Source organism: Hylobates moloch, unplaced genomic scaffold (assembly GCF_009828535.3).
Source record: "Hylobates moloch isolate HMO894 unplaced genomic scaffold, HMol_V3 SCAFFOLD_2, whole genome shotgun sequence".
Lineage (NCBI taxonomy): Eukaryota > Metazoa > Chordata > Mammalia > Primates > Hylobatidae > Hylobates > Hylobates moloch.
In genome coordinates, this window is record NW_026652277.1 from 92,001,610 (window position 1) to 92,016,991 (window position 15,382).

Genomic DNA, 15,382 nt, shown 5'->3' on the forward strand with positions numbered 1-15,382 from the left:
TCTTAAATAAGTCTTTTTGTGAGTGTATGTTCTCATTTTTCTTATATAAATATCTAGGAATGGAATTCCTATGTCATAGTATAGATGCAAGCTAAACTCTTTAAGAAACTGTTAGAGTTTTCTAAAGTGGCTCTATCATGCCCACAATCAATATATGAGACTTTTAGTTGCTCATTATCTTTATCAACATTAGGTGATTCCAGTCTTCTTTATTTGTTCATCTAATTTTAGCTATCATTGTCAGTGTGCCTTAGCCTCCTCAAAATACTCTCTTCCCTTTGATTTGGTGAAACAAGGCTCTCCTGGTTTTTATCCTATATCTCTGGCCATTTCTTCTTTAATGCTTTTGCAGGGCTATTGTCCTCTATCAATTTTTAAAAGTGAAACTTCATTAAAGCTTACTCCTAGGCTTTCTTATTGTCTCAATTTAATCACTCAGCCTCACCCATAGCTTCATGGCCATCTGTGTACACATGACTCATAAATTCACGTTTCTAACCCATACTCTCTTCTGAGTTCCTAACCTTTAACCTACTTAATATCTCTCTTGGATTTCTCAAAGTTACACAGAGCCAAATAACCAGGACTAAATTTGGGATCTCTCTTCCATCACTCCAGATACTCCCAAAACTTGGTGGCAGAAGTCTGACATCAACCCATATTCAATCAATTAAAACAACAATAACAACAGTTGTGGCTTTTGCTTCCCAAATCTCTCTCAAATTTTAACATTTTGCCATCACCACCAAAGTTTCTGCTTCTAACATCTGCCACCTGGATTTCTACAGTAGCCTCCCAGCTGGTGTCTACACATACATGCCCCAGGACTTCATCTAATCTGCTCTTGATACTTCAGCCAGAATGATCTTTTAAAAATACTAATAAGATTATATCATATCTCTCTTCAAAACCCTTTGGCTCTTAAAGAAAAAACTCTGTAACATGACCTGGTGGGCCCTACCATGTCCAGTTTCTGCCTACCTCTCCAAATTCTTCTCAAACCACACTCCTGCCTTTTGCAGACTTTTTCCTCTTCCACAAGATTGGCATCCTTCCAGTGCTTCAGGCTCACCACTCCCCCTTCCATCAGTGGCTCTCATTCTTTTCTTCTAGAGGGTACTTCACCCCTATTTGCCTGCTTAACTTCTGTTCATTCTCAGATCTTAGCTCAGTCCTTACTGTCATTTCCACGGGAAGCACACCTGGATAACTTGATCTTAGTCAAAACTCCTGATAAGTATTATTTTATCAAAATATTATACAATGTTCTGTGCTGCCTTTATCATAGATTTTAATTTTACATGGGTGATTATTCAAGAAAATTTACTTCCTTCTACAAAAGGCTATTAATTCTAGTACCACACCTAGCATATCATGAATAGTGCTCAATCCATTTTTGCTTCAAGAACAAATGAATGTGGATCATTCATTTTCTTTGGCCCTCTGATGATTTTCTATTTAAAAATTTGAAAGACACTCTCATTAGTATTTGGCCAGTCAATAAATCACCTGGCCTTGGGCCAACTGTCCACCATTAGTCCAGTTAGCTATAGCCATGGTGGGATCATATGGATGTAGGGCTGCTTCTTCCAGAATAGCCACTGGCATAAAATCCATAGAAAGGGCTGTGGGTGCAAAAGGTAATGCAAGTCATGTCTAGATCATACAAATATACAAATTCTGGTAAATTAGATAGAATTAACTTCCTTAAGATTTTATAGAAGAATGTTTCAAGTCTTCGGGGATGTGGGTATGAGAGATTATATGTATGGAGGCACAGGTGAGATGAGAGTATACATATATGTGTGTGTGTGTGTGTGTGTGTGTGTGTGTGTATACAAATACAAGTTCTTAGATATATATGTGAGTAGTCATTCATGCCTCATCCCACCAACTTTCCTTGAATTACTGACCCACAGTCTAATTGAAGTCAAACCTCCAAGTGAAGAGGAACCAAAGAAAGCTCTTCTTCTTTGTGAGCAAAAATCAAGTGGCTTTTAAGAGTAAAAAAGCCAAAATGTTATTTTAATATATACATAATTCAAAAGCACAATAGGAAAAGTTATTTGGAATCATAAATAAATTACTGCTAGTAAAAATGTACCTTTCAGGGAAAAATTTAAAATTAAAAATAAAATTATCACAATTAAGAAATGTTGACACAGCTTAAATAAAATTTCAACAAATATGATTCCAAAGGGAATCTTTAAATAAAATATTTCTTAGTCCCTGGCAATAATGTACTTATATAATCTGGCAATAATTTACTTATATATTATTTACTTAATAAAACCAAATTTAAAATGAACAAAGTAATTATAAGTTCTCATGGAGTTTTCTATAACAAAATAATATCTCAAAGAGAAAGCAAATAAAAACAGAAATGAAAAAAATTAAATGTTTGAATGTGTTGGTAGTTAAAATGGAACCAAGTGTAAAAAGGGTGGCGGTGGAAAAAAACCACTGTACTAGGACACAGAAGACCTGGAGTCTTATCCCTAGCTCTCTCACTAATGAAAAATGAAATCCTGAGTCTCTGGCCTCAGTTTTCTCTTCTTAGAGTAAAAATAAATCCTCAGTGGCTAGAATGTTTATTGCCATCTTTCCTGCCAACTCTTATCAGTTGATGGCCTGGAGCACTATGTTCAGAAAGGTTCTGAGGCATCTGACATGTATTAGTGATGCTGCTTTAGGTACAGGTATTTGCAGGTGAGCTGAGAATTTATGGATGACATAGTCAGTGAGTTCCCACTCACACCTCAACTCAGCCTAATTCTGAAATGCAAAAGTCAGTGCTGTTGTGTCCTGGGCACACAGGCTATATGATTTAGTTCAACAGCACTTGCTGAAGGCCTATTATGTATGGGTTACAGAATTGGGCAATGAAAATGAAAAGATGATTAATATACGATACCTTCCTTCAAGGATTTTAAGTCTAGAAGATGACTTAACTGAGGTATCCTTTTTTATTAAAAAATATAATCAGTAGAATGCTTTCTGGCAATACACTACTGATCTAATTCTAAATATCAAATCAGAAAACTAACAGTACTATGCTATAAACTGTCATGGAAGTTAGTGATGTTTTATTTCAAAGAAAATGTTTCCATTAAGCATATCTGACCAGAAGATTACTTTTTAAAATATATTATTTAAATCCTCACTTATATTCAAATACTTTAAGAATGCTGTCTTTCAAAAACCTAAGAATGATAAATCAAGATACAACAGGCCATCAAAAATTATACATTAATTTTACCTTATAATGTCTAGTATCCAATATATTTTCCTCATAAGTTCTGGTCAACCTGGTTCTCTCGATAACTAAAAGCAGTCAACTCACTGCTTGTTTTCAAAATTTGCTGACTGAATTCCCGTGGTTAGAATAACCGTCCCACTCTATCCTCCTACTTATACCCTTAGCAGCCCTGGGTGACTCCTCCAGTCCACATTTCCTGAATCTAATTCATTCATTCATTCATTCATTCATCCATATACAGTTTTAAAAAATGGGCACCTATTCTATGCCAGGCAATATGCTTATATGAGGGATTCAAATAAGAATGATCCTCCTTTCCAGAATTTATGCTGTACTGAGAGGAGACTGTTAAGAGAAAGAGGTTATAGAAAAATCAAATAAAACAATCAAAAGAGGTTAAGATGAATACCAAAATCTATTTGAGAAGTCTGGGAAGATATGCCAGATAAGGTGTCACTTGAGCTAATTTAAAAGGCTAGGTAAAATTCAGTCAGATTTAAAAGGATATTTCTGATGGAGAGAAAAGTATGAGTTGGGTTACCATGTTGTGAAATAGCCATTACCCTTGAAAACTAGTTCAGCAAGATTATGGCAGGAATGTATTCACGGACCAGAGAACAGAAACAGCAAGTAGGATCCAGATTACAAAGTTTAAACTTTACTCTGAAAGCAAGCGGGTTTTGGTTTTTTGTCCTTGCGATAGTTTACTGAGAATGATGTTTTCCAGTTTCATCCATGTCCCTACAAAGGACATGAACTCATCATTTTTTATGGCTGCATAGTATTCCATGGTGTATATGTGCCACATTTTCTTCATCCAGTCTATTGTTGTTGGACATTTGGGTTGGTTCCAAGTCTTTGCTATTGTGAATAGTGCTGCAATAAACATACGTGTGCATGTGTCTTTATAGCAGCATGATTTATAGTCCTTTGGGTATATACCCAGTAATGGGATGGCTGGGTCAAATGGGTGCAGCAAAACAACATGGCACATGGATACATATGTAACAAACCTGCACATTGTGCACATGTACCCTAAAACCTAAAGTATAATAATAAAAAAATAATAAATAAATAAATAAAGACCAAATATTGGCAGTCTTACTACTACCAAATTATACTTAACTGTAAAACATTTTAAGGTATTAAAATCTGCTTCAAATAAAAAAAAAAAAAGAAAGAAAGCGGGTTTTACGCGGAGACATGATCAGACGAATTTTATAAAGATTCCTCTGGCAGCAATGTGGAGATCAGATCAGATAGGAGGAATTTTGATTAGTGGCAGAAAAATGAATCAGGAGGTTCCTTCAGGCATCCAGATAAGTACTGAAGAGAGCCCATATTAAGGTAATGACAATGGGATTGGAAAATAAGACAGACATTTAAAAGATTCCAAAAGATTAAATCTGTAGGATTTGATGATGGGTGAAATGAGGAGTTGCAGTGGTGATGCTACCCACACAGACAAGAAATACAGAGACACTGCATTTAGGCAGAAAGTCAAGAAATTTATAACAGGACACGATAAAGTTGAAGTGCCTACAGGACACTCAGGTAGAGAAATTTATCAGGTGGTTAAGGACATGAATCCAGAATGTAGTAGAAAATTCTAATGCAGTAATACAGATCTAGGGATCATTGACATATATATGGTTGGAGCCATTGCCGGAGATTCACAAGGAACTGCATATAAAATGGGAGAATATGGAGAAGAGGACCCCATGAGGATGCCAACACATTTGAGATTCGAGAGAAGATAAAACAGAAGCATTTAGAAACATTGAAGGCAAATCAAAAGGATATGGAATTATAGAAGCAAGGGCAAGACAGAGCTTCAAAAGGTTCTTCACCTCTCATCATAACCACCACTCAATTTGCAGTATTTTGTGTTCTTGAGCATTTAGTCTTTTCCCAAAGTGCATATATCATATTTTTTTAAATTTGCACAACCTTACTAGCAAAAGTATCTGCTTCTTGTGGCCTGGTACCATGCTTATTTCTCTTCTATTGCATGTGGACCTCGTACAGCCTTTAACTATGCTGCATTTATGGAACTCAGGGACTAGATAGCCCCTGGACTGACTATCCATCATAGTTGTACCCAATAGCAACTGTTAAAGCTTAGGCTTTCGGAGCTCTAAATACCATAAAATCTCTTTCTAATGCTTGTGTCTGGCATGATACTTAGACCATAATATCTTTTTCAGACTAGCATCAAGTTTTTACTCCAGGTTGCTCTATATTAGATTTGACCTAGGGTACGTAGACAGCTGTAAATTGAAATATCCATTCTCAATATAAGAAGATTTTACTGTATTTTATTTTTCAAAATTACATTTTTATGAAAACTGTCACGATCATGAATAATATAAAAGTAGAATCTCTTTAGGATTTTGGATCTTACCAAAATTTCAATATCTAAAATAAATGAGACTGTTCATTTCAATATCCCTTTATTTCAGATACTAGGATGTAAAATGTCTTCATTTTTTCCCAGAAACAAAGGGGTTAGGAAAGAAGGCTTAAGCTCCAATATATTGCAATACAGAGATAGCCGAGGAAGATAAATCTGCTAAGCTGTGTGAAATATAAAAGGAAAAGCCATTTGGTTACTTTACTTTTGTTTTCATCTCTTTCTACCAATACACTAAGTAATCTTTCTGACCTTGATAGAACCTCTAAATGTGGATATATACTACTACAGAGTTAAAGAAACCCAATACACTGATTTTTACATGCCCTAGGTACTTCATATACAATCTGCCTATTTTTTCCAGAATAAATTGAAAACAAAACAGCTAGACATCGTATCAAAGAGTTTCTTTCTTTCTATTTTTTTTTTTTTTTTTTTTTTTTTTTTTGAGACGGAGTCTCACTCTATCGCCCAGGCTGGAGTGCAGAGGTGCAATCTCAGCTTACTGCAACCTCCGCCTCCTGGGTTCAAGAAATTCTCCTGCCTCAGCCTCCCAAGTAGCTGGGATTACAGGCATGCATCACCATGCCGGCTAATTTTTTTTTATTTTTAGTAGAGACGGGGTTTCGCCATGTTGGCCAGTCTGGTCTCAAACTCCTGACCTCAGGTGATCCGCCCTCCTCAGGCTCCCAAAGTGCTGGGATTACAGGCGTGAGCCACCGCACCCGGCCTCAAAGAGTTTCTTGTTACATTGGTTAAAAGCTGTGTTTAAACAACAAAAACAATAATATGGCACACAATGCTTGTGCACCAATAACTTACAACTTTGAAATATATTCTTGAGATTAAGAATAGTCTTCAAATATTAAGCAATACTGCTTTAAGTACAGAAAGCCATATGTAGGTATGTAAGTTGTGAACTAATCAAATAGACGATGTAAAGTCTAGCAAATACAGCAAGAAAACTCCATCAAGATTACTACATTAGTTTCTACTTGTGAGTGTGTATATTATGCATGAGAGTCCATTAAAAGAAGCTAAGTAGTGTAAGACTTTTATATGACAGTACAGATATCTTAATTGGTTTTCAATTTACATACCTTCTCTATGTAAATATACTAGCATCTTCCAGATGATAATTAAATTACCTGGCATAATGATGGGTAATACAAACAAATACTAAACAACGTATAAGTCATTAGCATAGTATTATTTTCTATATTACGTAAAATACCTTTCATTCATTATGCTTCTTTAAAATAGCTAATATTATAATTAAGTGCACCGATTACTTACAAATTGCATGAAATTACTTTCTATAACATTACCTTATTTTACTATCTAAACATCAGAGGAATTATCAAAATATTACAAATAACATGAAATTACTTTCTGCAACATTACCTCATTTTGCCATCTAAACTCAGAGGAATATCAAAATATTACATCCCAAAATCTATTTAAATAAATTCTCGCACATTAAAGATGTCTTCGGTAAACTACAGGCTGCTCTTTGCAAGGCTCAAAGGAGAATTCTCATAAAGACAGTCCTGTATGAAGTCGCAATTCATAACTACTATTATTTGAAAAATGTTTTGAAATTTTAAATTCAGCTTTGCCATAAAAAGTATCATTCTGCTGAGATTCCATAAAAGAGAATACCTTATTTCCTTTTTTTTTTTTAGACAGAGTCTCACTCTGTTGCCCAGGCTGGACTGCAGTGGCAGAATCTCAGCTCATTGCAGCCTCTGCCTCCTGGTTTCAAGTGATTCATCTGCTTCAGCCTCCTGAGTACCTGGGATTACACGTGCACTCCACCATACCAGGCTAATTTTTTGTATTTTTAGTAGAGACAGGGTTTTACCATGTTGGCCAGGCTGGTCTCGAACTCCTGAGCTCAAGTGATCTACCTGCTTTGGCCTCCCAAAGTGTTGGGATTATGGGAGTGAGCCACCACGCCCGGCTGATAATACCTCATTCTGAGAAAAAGTGTTCCCCATTTACCAAAAAATGATTAAGATTTTATATTTACCACTTGCTTGCATTATTTATCGATGAGATATATTTTAAGACTGTTAATTACTTGATTTTCTGAAGTTATAAATGAAGAATTTGGGGAGGAGAAAGCAAGATTTAAAAAGAGGAAGACAATATAATTTGTCATCCGGGCTGAAACTCAAAATTGAGAGAAGGGGTTACCATACATAATAATAGCAGGAAATTGGTATAAACAGATAAAGGAAAATCAACATGTACAGTCACCTTCCTTTTAAACAGCTCTATTTTGCCTTTAAGTAAGCATTCGTATGAACAGGAAGTTTTCACAACATTGCAACAGAAGCAGAAACATCTAAAATCAATTCTGCAGAATATCCCCCTCTTGCTGTCCACACAAAAGTAACCTAGTCGAAATAAGTGTATATGAACTCGATGTAAGAATGTGAGACTATAAATACAGAAAACCTAAGGCATCCAATAAAGAATCTTAAAAAGTTCTTAAACATATGCAATTTATTACATCCCTCAATGGTAAACTGACGAGAAAGAAAACTACCTGACAAATATACATGACCCCTTATTCAGCTAATTCTGAAAATGAAGAATTTATTAAACCCAGTGACACTAAAATTGTTATTGTATTTCTCGAAATTATTTTCTGTAAAAGATGAGGAAATTACCCCAAGCTAATTTCTCTTCTGATTTTTGAATTAGGATTGCATTTTAGATCTTTCAAACTTTATCACTTTGCCCACATTGCTTTTTGTGCTAAAAACATGTACAAGCTATTTAATGAGAGGGGAAAAGAAAGAAGGTAAATATAGTCTCAGACCAAGCCCTGAACTCATTTTACCTTTTAACTCCTTGTCAAATTCTCACGCTGGGAGCTGCAACCCTGGCAACACTGCAATGCTAGCATGAAAGGATAGATGGCTCTTCTCCAACAGCTCATCTTCCCAAGCCCCCTAGCACCTTCAAAGACTACTGGAAAATATAATCTTGGTATTCTGCTACAGTTTTAACGAATAAGCATAATGATGGCACCTTTCTTGGAAACAGCATTTTGGAGGATACGATGCCTCCACTATCATTTTAAAATGATAAGCTTCACAGATTAGAAGGACTGCCATTATAAATTCTACTTTACATATAAAATCTGATGCTTGGATGGATTATCTTGACAATGTTCACACCTATAAAAAGTCATAATGTTAAGACTAGAATCTAGTCCAGTGTTCTATCCAACTATCCAACACTCACCTCTTTTTCTGACTATGGCAGATTTAAAATGATAGGAACTCAGCCAACATTGGGCTGTAAGCAGAGGATTCGCCTTTATTCTACCCCAACAGCCTAATGCCTGACCTAATTCTAATACCCGAAACAATGGTCTTGTTGAATTAAATATCATATGACACTTTGTTAGAAATAGCCTATTTAATAAATAAAATTCAGAACAATAGTGGCAAACAAAGATAATTCATGGTTAGGTGGAATGGTGGGAAAATTCTATGGTATTAGGGAACCCTGTGGGCAAAACAGCAAGCAGATAAGGAAAACTCCAGGTACAAATGGGGTTAGAGAGTCACCTGGGGCCAGAACTGGGGAAGCCAGACAGTTCTGAAGAGCCCACCCTCAGAAAAGGGTGGAACATGTTACTAGCCACATGAAGCTCCTCTCTCACCCCTTTAAGTTTTCTTCTCTGGACTCCAGAATCAAATGTCATGAGCAAAGGGCCAGGAAGGTACCAAGCTAGTTCTGGGAATTTCACTAACATTGGAAAACTAATAAATACTCACAGGCTAGAATTCTCTTCAAGAGGTGAGCCTGGATGAGTAAAATTTATAAAGCATCCATTCAAATGCATAACACATAGATGGTACACAATAAATGTTAGTTTCCTTCCCAATAGATGAGGGAAACAAATCATAATACCCAGCACTCAATGCACTTTTTTAAAGACTTAAAAGAACAATAATGGTTTGAGGTCAGTGTACATGGGTTCTGGATTCATTATGCTAGCTGCCATGTGCCTCGGGCAAATTTACTTTGACTCTTCAGGACCAACTCTAAAATACCCAAATCACAGGACCAAATGTATAAAAGTAGAAAACAGCCCATGAGGACAAATGAAATGCAATACAATTGACCTTATAAGCCATGGTACTGCAACCTCATCCATCTGCTTATTACAGGTATGGGAGGATAATAATATGATTTTAGGCATTTATATTTGATATCTTTCCAGGAAGCTCACTGCACAAGTTTACACAAATTGTTCTCCTCATTTAAAAAGTTGAGCAAATAACATTCCCAAGACCTTATGCTTCTGTTAGTCAAGTCAGCAGTAACACATCCAGCCCACACTGGTTTCCATATTCTCCTTCTAATTTAGTAATCTATTTACTTAAATAATGCCTTTTTCATATTTTGGGGTGTAGGATATTAAAATCTTTGCAAACCCTAATGAAAATATGATACCTGCATATATAGGAACTCTATCCTCATCCCCCTCAAGGTTCCCCAGATTTTCCTTCCACTTTTCTGCTTTTCCCAGTTGGTAACTGGGATCTGTCATAATGAACCTTATGGATATATTTCAGGCCACAATATTATATTTGTGTAAAGTAAGTAAAAGGAGGAGGAAAGCTGAAGTTACAGGAATTCTTCTCATTCTATTTTCTGTCTCATTTCCAGGAAAAAAGTAGTATTATGGATGATTAGAAAGCAAATGCTAGGTTACCTGTTAAGAAGAGAAGGAGAAGCCCAAAGTCAATACTCTTTATAAATCAATTCATACCATGGACTGAAGGATTTGTAGGAAAAAATGAAACTTCATACAATCTCAATTTAATTTTCTTGCCCATGTTTGCACAGTAAGTGGCAGAACTAGAACTAGAACCTAAAAACACTTGGATACAAAGTTAATGGTCTTTCCACTATACTGTGATGCTTTTTATTATCTTCCAACACTCTATGAAAGAGTATAGGTGAAGCCCCAGGCTCTGCTGTGAACAGCAGCTGATCTGAATCAGCCTAATTTTTTGCCAAGCCACTTCTCTGCAACTGAGAAAAGACTATAAATTCATTTAAAGAAAATACAAATGAAATAGAAGCTGCTTCTTGGTAGGAAGACAGTGTAGTGTACGGGAAAATACTTGGATTTAGACTAAAAGGTCTGATTTTGAATCCTGATTGGACCATGTTATGTGAGTCAGTTTAGGATGTTACTGAAATTCTCTGAGTGTAGTGTGAGAATGTGAGAATTATATTATTTGGTTTACTTTCTGCACAGGCTATTGAGAGAATCCAAATATTTATACTTACAATAAACTTGAGCACAGTTTAACTATTTGGCATTAGATTAAATAACTTAGAATAAGAGCTAGTGTGAGGTTAATGTTCAATAAATGTTAGCTATTTACATTATATTCCAATATGGTACTCAATTCTCATCCTCAAACCGTCGCCTTAACTCTCTACATTCTTTCTCTTCTCTTACTATTCGGTAGCTGCTTTCTCTATGAAGTGTTTTTGTTGTTGTTGTTGTTGTTTGTTCTTGTTTTTGTTTTTTACAAAAAGGAGTAAGATTCTAGATCTAATGAGATCTCTGATTTAGGCCCCAGATAATGCAGTTTTCAGCCTATGTAATATATTGGCTCATGATGTCTAGTAACAGTTACTTGAAGGAGTATTCATCGAGAAAGTTAGGTTTCAGAAAGCCTTCAGAACACACGTGTGTGTGCACATGCATGCACACACACACACTCACATCCAAAACACCATTAAGATTAAGAAAAGACTTCTAATTTGCAGATAATTAAGTCAATCATTAAACATAATTTGTGGGAGCCAACTATTTCCAGTTATATGGCCATGGAACTTAAAATTAGTGTACTTTGCCAACAAAACGAGTTCTTTTTATGATAAAGTACTTTCAATTTCAAATAAAATTTTTCTAAAATCTTGATTTGAAAGTAGCTTGATTTTTTTCCATTTATACATATTTGAAGACATGCTCAAAACCAAATTCAACTAGTAATTTACAATCAAGGCCGATGAAACTTACAGATACATTTTAATTGATATTTTATAATGTTGGTTTCACATATTCATCCATCATTTTCTATTTTCTCTCTGTGCCTATTTTTATACATTGTGAAAAGAGAAAGCATGCACAGTAGGTAGCTTAAGGAGATAGTTCTGCACCAATAACGCAAGTGAATTTTAAGTCTAATTGCCATATTGCCAGAACTTAAGCTTTGTAGGGCCTTTTGTGAAAGTAATTTCTCAGATGTGTGATTATGATCACCAATAATTACCACAAAAACTCTTCTCTGATGTAACAATATTTTAAAGCCCTGTTAAAATAATCCTGTTTTCCAATCTATTTTAACACAAAGTTTTAAAAAGGCCACCATCTATGACTATGTGTCATTACGTCCTCATATATATGTGTCATCTGAATAGTTCCCATTATCCCCAGTTTTTAAGACATAAAGTGGCCCCTATAAAAAAAAAGTACAGCACTTTTCCACTAATTGCAGACAATGTGACATGCTTACATGGCAGCAAACTGGGATTCCAAAACACTCACCAATCTGTCACTGAACAAAAGGCCAAGACATTAGCAGAGGAGTTTGATCGATGAAGTTAATATAGAGGTCCAGGATTATAGAGAGCTGTTGTATAACAGCATCATATACTGTGATATTTTGTGAATCCGTGCAACAAAGGAACAATATATGCAAGCCAGTAGAAAGCAGTCACAGGAAAAGCAGTGGAAAAGATGTGTTAGACATGAGCAGTTAGACGTGCTCCTAATTTTTATTTGCCCACATAAGCCCCTACAATCTTATAATTGCTGTCCTTTGGCAGTTAGCAGGTTTGGAATTCTGTCCTAAAACTCACCCACTCCCACTTAAAATCCCTCACTCTCCACCATGCTTGAGACAGCCAATGAAGAGGCGTGATGGCCACTACTTGCACTGTGCCTTCCCCTTCCTATCCCGACTCTGGCAAGCAGCAGCCTATATTTTCCACTAGCTACTGAAGGCCTCCATCCACCTGCTGTCTGCAGCAAACAGCAAAAGGAACAGCAGCAAACCTGTAAATCCTGACAAGCAGAAAAGGTGTTCAGGACAGGAGTCAGGGGCTGCAACCAGTGAGGACAGACGGACTGACAACCAGACAGACAGACAGCAGCACTATCAGACACCATCCATTACTTCCAGTCTCAGAAGAGGGGAAGCCTGCAGCACCAGGGACGTCATTCTTCCACTAGGGACAGGCAGCAGATTAACGAGGGTTCTGCCTCCCTCAAGCCGGCAGGCTTAAAGTATTTGATTTTTGGATGAGAAGGAGCAGGGAATTCAGAAACCTGCTGCTCTTTATAGAACCAGGCCAGCTCTGGCCTTCGGAGTTAATGGCCCTTTTCTGAATCTACAATGAAAGGACAGGAATGACTGGATTTCTACTATTTTGCTGTGACCTAACAGCCACATCTCTCCCTCAATATCCCCCTCCCCTATCTGAGTGTCAGTTGCCCTGGTTGGGGAACCATCAGTCTGTGAATGCAGCCTCCCTCCGTTCCTCTCCTATAAGGCACTGCTGCACTGAGGGGAAGCAGAAGAAATCTTCCTCAGCAGCATCTTCTCTCCAGGAGGCACTTCTAGGGGGTGGGGGAGAGGCCATGCAGAATGTGCTCTGTGTCTGGGTTTCACCCCTGCTCCCTCCCCACCCCTCTTTTGCTATCAGCTAACTCCAGATGCAACAGGTTCCCTTTGGCTCTTCATGCCAATCCCCTGGCCCCAGATACACCTTCCAGCCTAAGCAGGGGACACCAAGGAGTCAGTCACAGTCAGGGCCCCTAAATTCCCCTGCTTCAGAGTGAAAACTTTTCTGAATACATGAAGACTTCCCAAGAAAAGGCAGGGTTGAAGCCTCCTTCAGCTCTACTCTATGGGTGATGCTAAGCAAGGAAAGCCCCGTCTCTCTGCCAGTCCCTTGTAAGCAGTTTTGTCTGAGGCAAGCAGCAGCACTGACAGTGCCACACACTCCTGCACCACCAGCAAGTAGCCCCGTCTTCTCCCTATCCCCAGGAAAATGGGGCATCAGACAGAAATCCCTTGAAGGGTTGATGTGCTCTAAAGAAGTGAGGAGGAGTGCAAATTCCCAATCCCTTATTGGACTGTTTCCTCCAGGAACTGAACAGGCCCCAGAGGTCTCTTGGAAACCAGTAAAGAGGAACCTCTATGTTATTCAGGCCAGAGTCCCTGCCAGCTTCTCCCATGATTAAAAACTTTGTATTGCCAGTGGCATTACACATGGAGAAGAGAATCTGTCTTCACACAGGTATGCTGTGTAGAAGACTCTGAATAAAAGGTTAAAGAGAAGCTGGGGAGGCAGGTTACCAAAGATGGCAACTGCCCAAAAAAAAGACCCAACCTTGATCTGTGAGATGAATGATTACTGAAATGAACACTAAAAATAAGCATTTGTATTATATAAATATAGGCACCCTTCACTGGGGTAACCCCAACCAGCTAAACAACTCCAAGAAGAGAAGAGTAGCTGTCCTCAGCACCTCTTCATCCTGCCTCCCCTTGTTTCTACTCATCCCCTGCCCACTAACCTGTTCCCAGCCCAGGGACCTTCCACTTGGGTGGGATCAGCACCTCTCAGCTTCTGCACTTTCCACCACGAGCGTGGCCCCCGTCCACCCATCCCTCCTCTGCACCCCAGTCTCAAGCCATCCTCCCCCGGCCTTTGGGTTCCTGGATCTGTGGCATATCCCGTCCCTCCTCCGGTCCCCTGACCTCTTCCCTGCTCAAGCCCCGCGCCCCTGGCCCAAGGCGGGTGCCTCCGTCCGCACCCAGCACCCTGGCCGCCCCTTCCCCACACTCAGCCGCGAGGACTAGGGGAGTGAGTGGTGAATGGACGGATGGAGGCACGGAGGCACGGATGGCGCGGCTGGGGCTGGCTTACTTGAGCATGGCTTCTTCTTTTTCCTCCTCTTCCTTCTGCCGGTCCATCACTGCCATGATAATGTTCCTCTCCTCTTCGGTCAGGTGGCTCAGGTCGGGCAGCTCTTGCATGGGGGGAGGCACTGTGGGTGGGCGAGGACCGCGGGGCCCCACGGCCGAGGACATTTTCGTGGCCTGCCCGCCCCCTCCGCTCGCTCTCTGGCTCTCACCTTTCGGATGCACGCCCAGCAGCTGCGCCCCTGCTTCCCCCTCACAGCGGAGCCCTCGCGGCGGCGGCAGGAGGAGGAGGAGCAGCGGCGGCGGCGGCGGCAGCAGCAGCAGAGCCGGAGAGAGCGAGAACCCAGTCTTTCATGGTTGTTTGCATCCACCCAGCCCCGGATGCTGCCTTTGTTTTGGTCGCCCTAGCGAAGCTCGGGGCCGCCCGGCCGCCTCCCGAAGCCCAGCCTCGGCCGGCGGGGGCGGGCAGGCGGAGGCGCGGCGGGCGCGGCGGGCGCGGCGAGGGGGCGAGGGCTCGCGCCAGGCTCCGCCGATCCGGGCGTCTCCGGCGGGGCGCGGGGCGGGGGCGGGGCTGGGGCTGGGGCTGGGGCTGTGGCGGCCGCTGCCGCCGTGGAGGCTGCTCCCAGGCTCTGCTGCCTCCAATTTGGGGCTGCGGGAGGGAGAGGGAGAGTTTGGGTGTCAGTTAGGCGGAGTCTCAGAGGCTTCCATCCAGGGTGATGCCGCTGCTCT

The 15,382-nt window shown here is 39.6% G+C and overlaps 1 protein-coding gene across 22 annotated transcripts in view; it reads right to left on the minus strand.

The window, feature by feature from the left end:
• The window catches only part of RIMS1 (regulating synaptic membrane exocytosis 1), a 515,539-nt gene extending 500,705 nt beyond the window's left edge, over positions 1-14,834 (minus strand). For all 22 annotated transcript variants that reach the window (XM_032153372.2, XM_032153417.2, XM_032153391.2 and 19 more), the window contains exon 1: positions 14,658-14,834. In XM_032153372.2, the coding sequence (XP_032009263.1) occupies positions 14,658-14,821 (164 nt within the window). In that variant the 5' untranslated portion in view covers positions 14,822-14,834. The remainder of the gene's footprint in view (positions 1-14,657) is intronic.
• Positions 14,835-15,382: the final 548 nt, after the last annotated feature.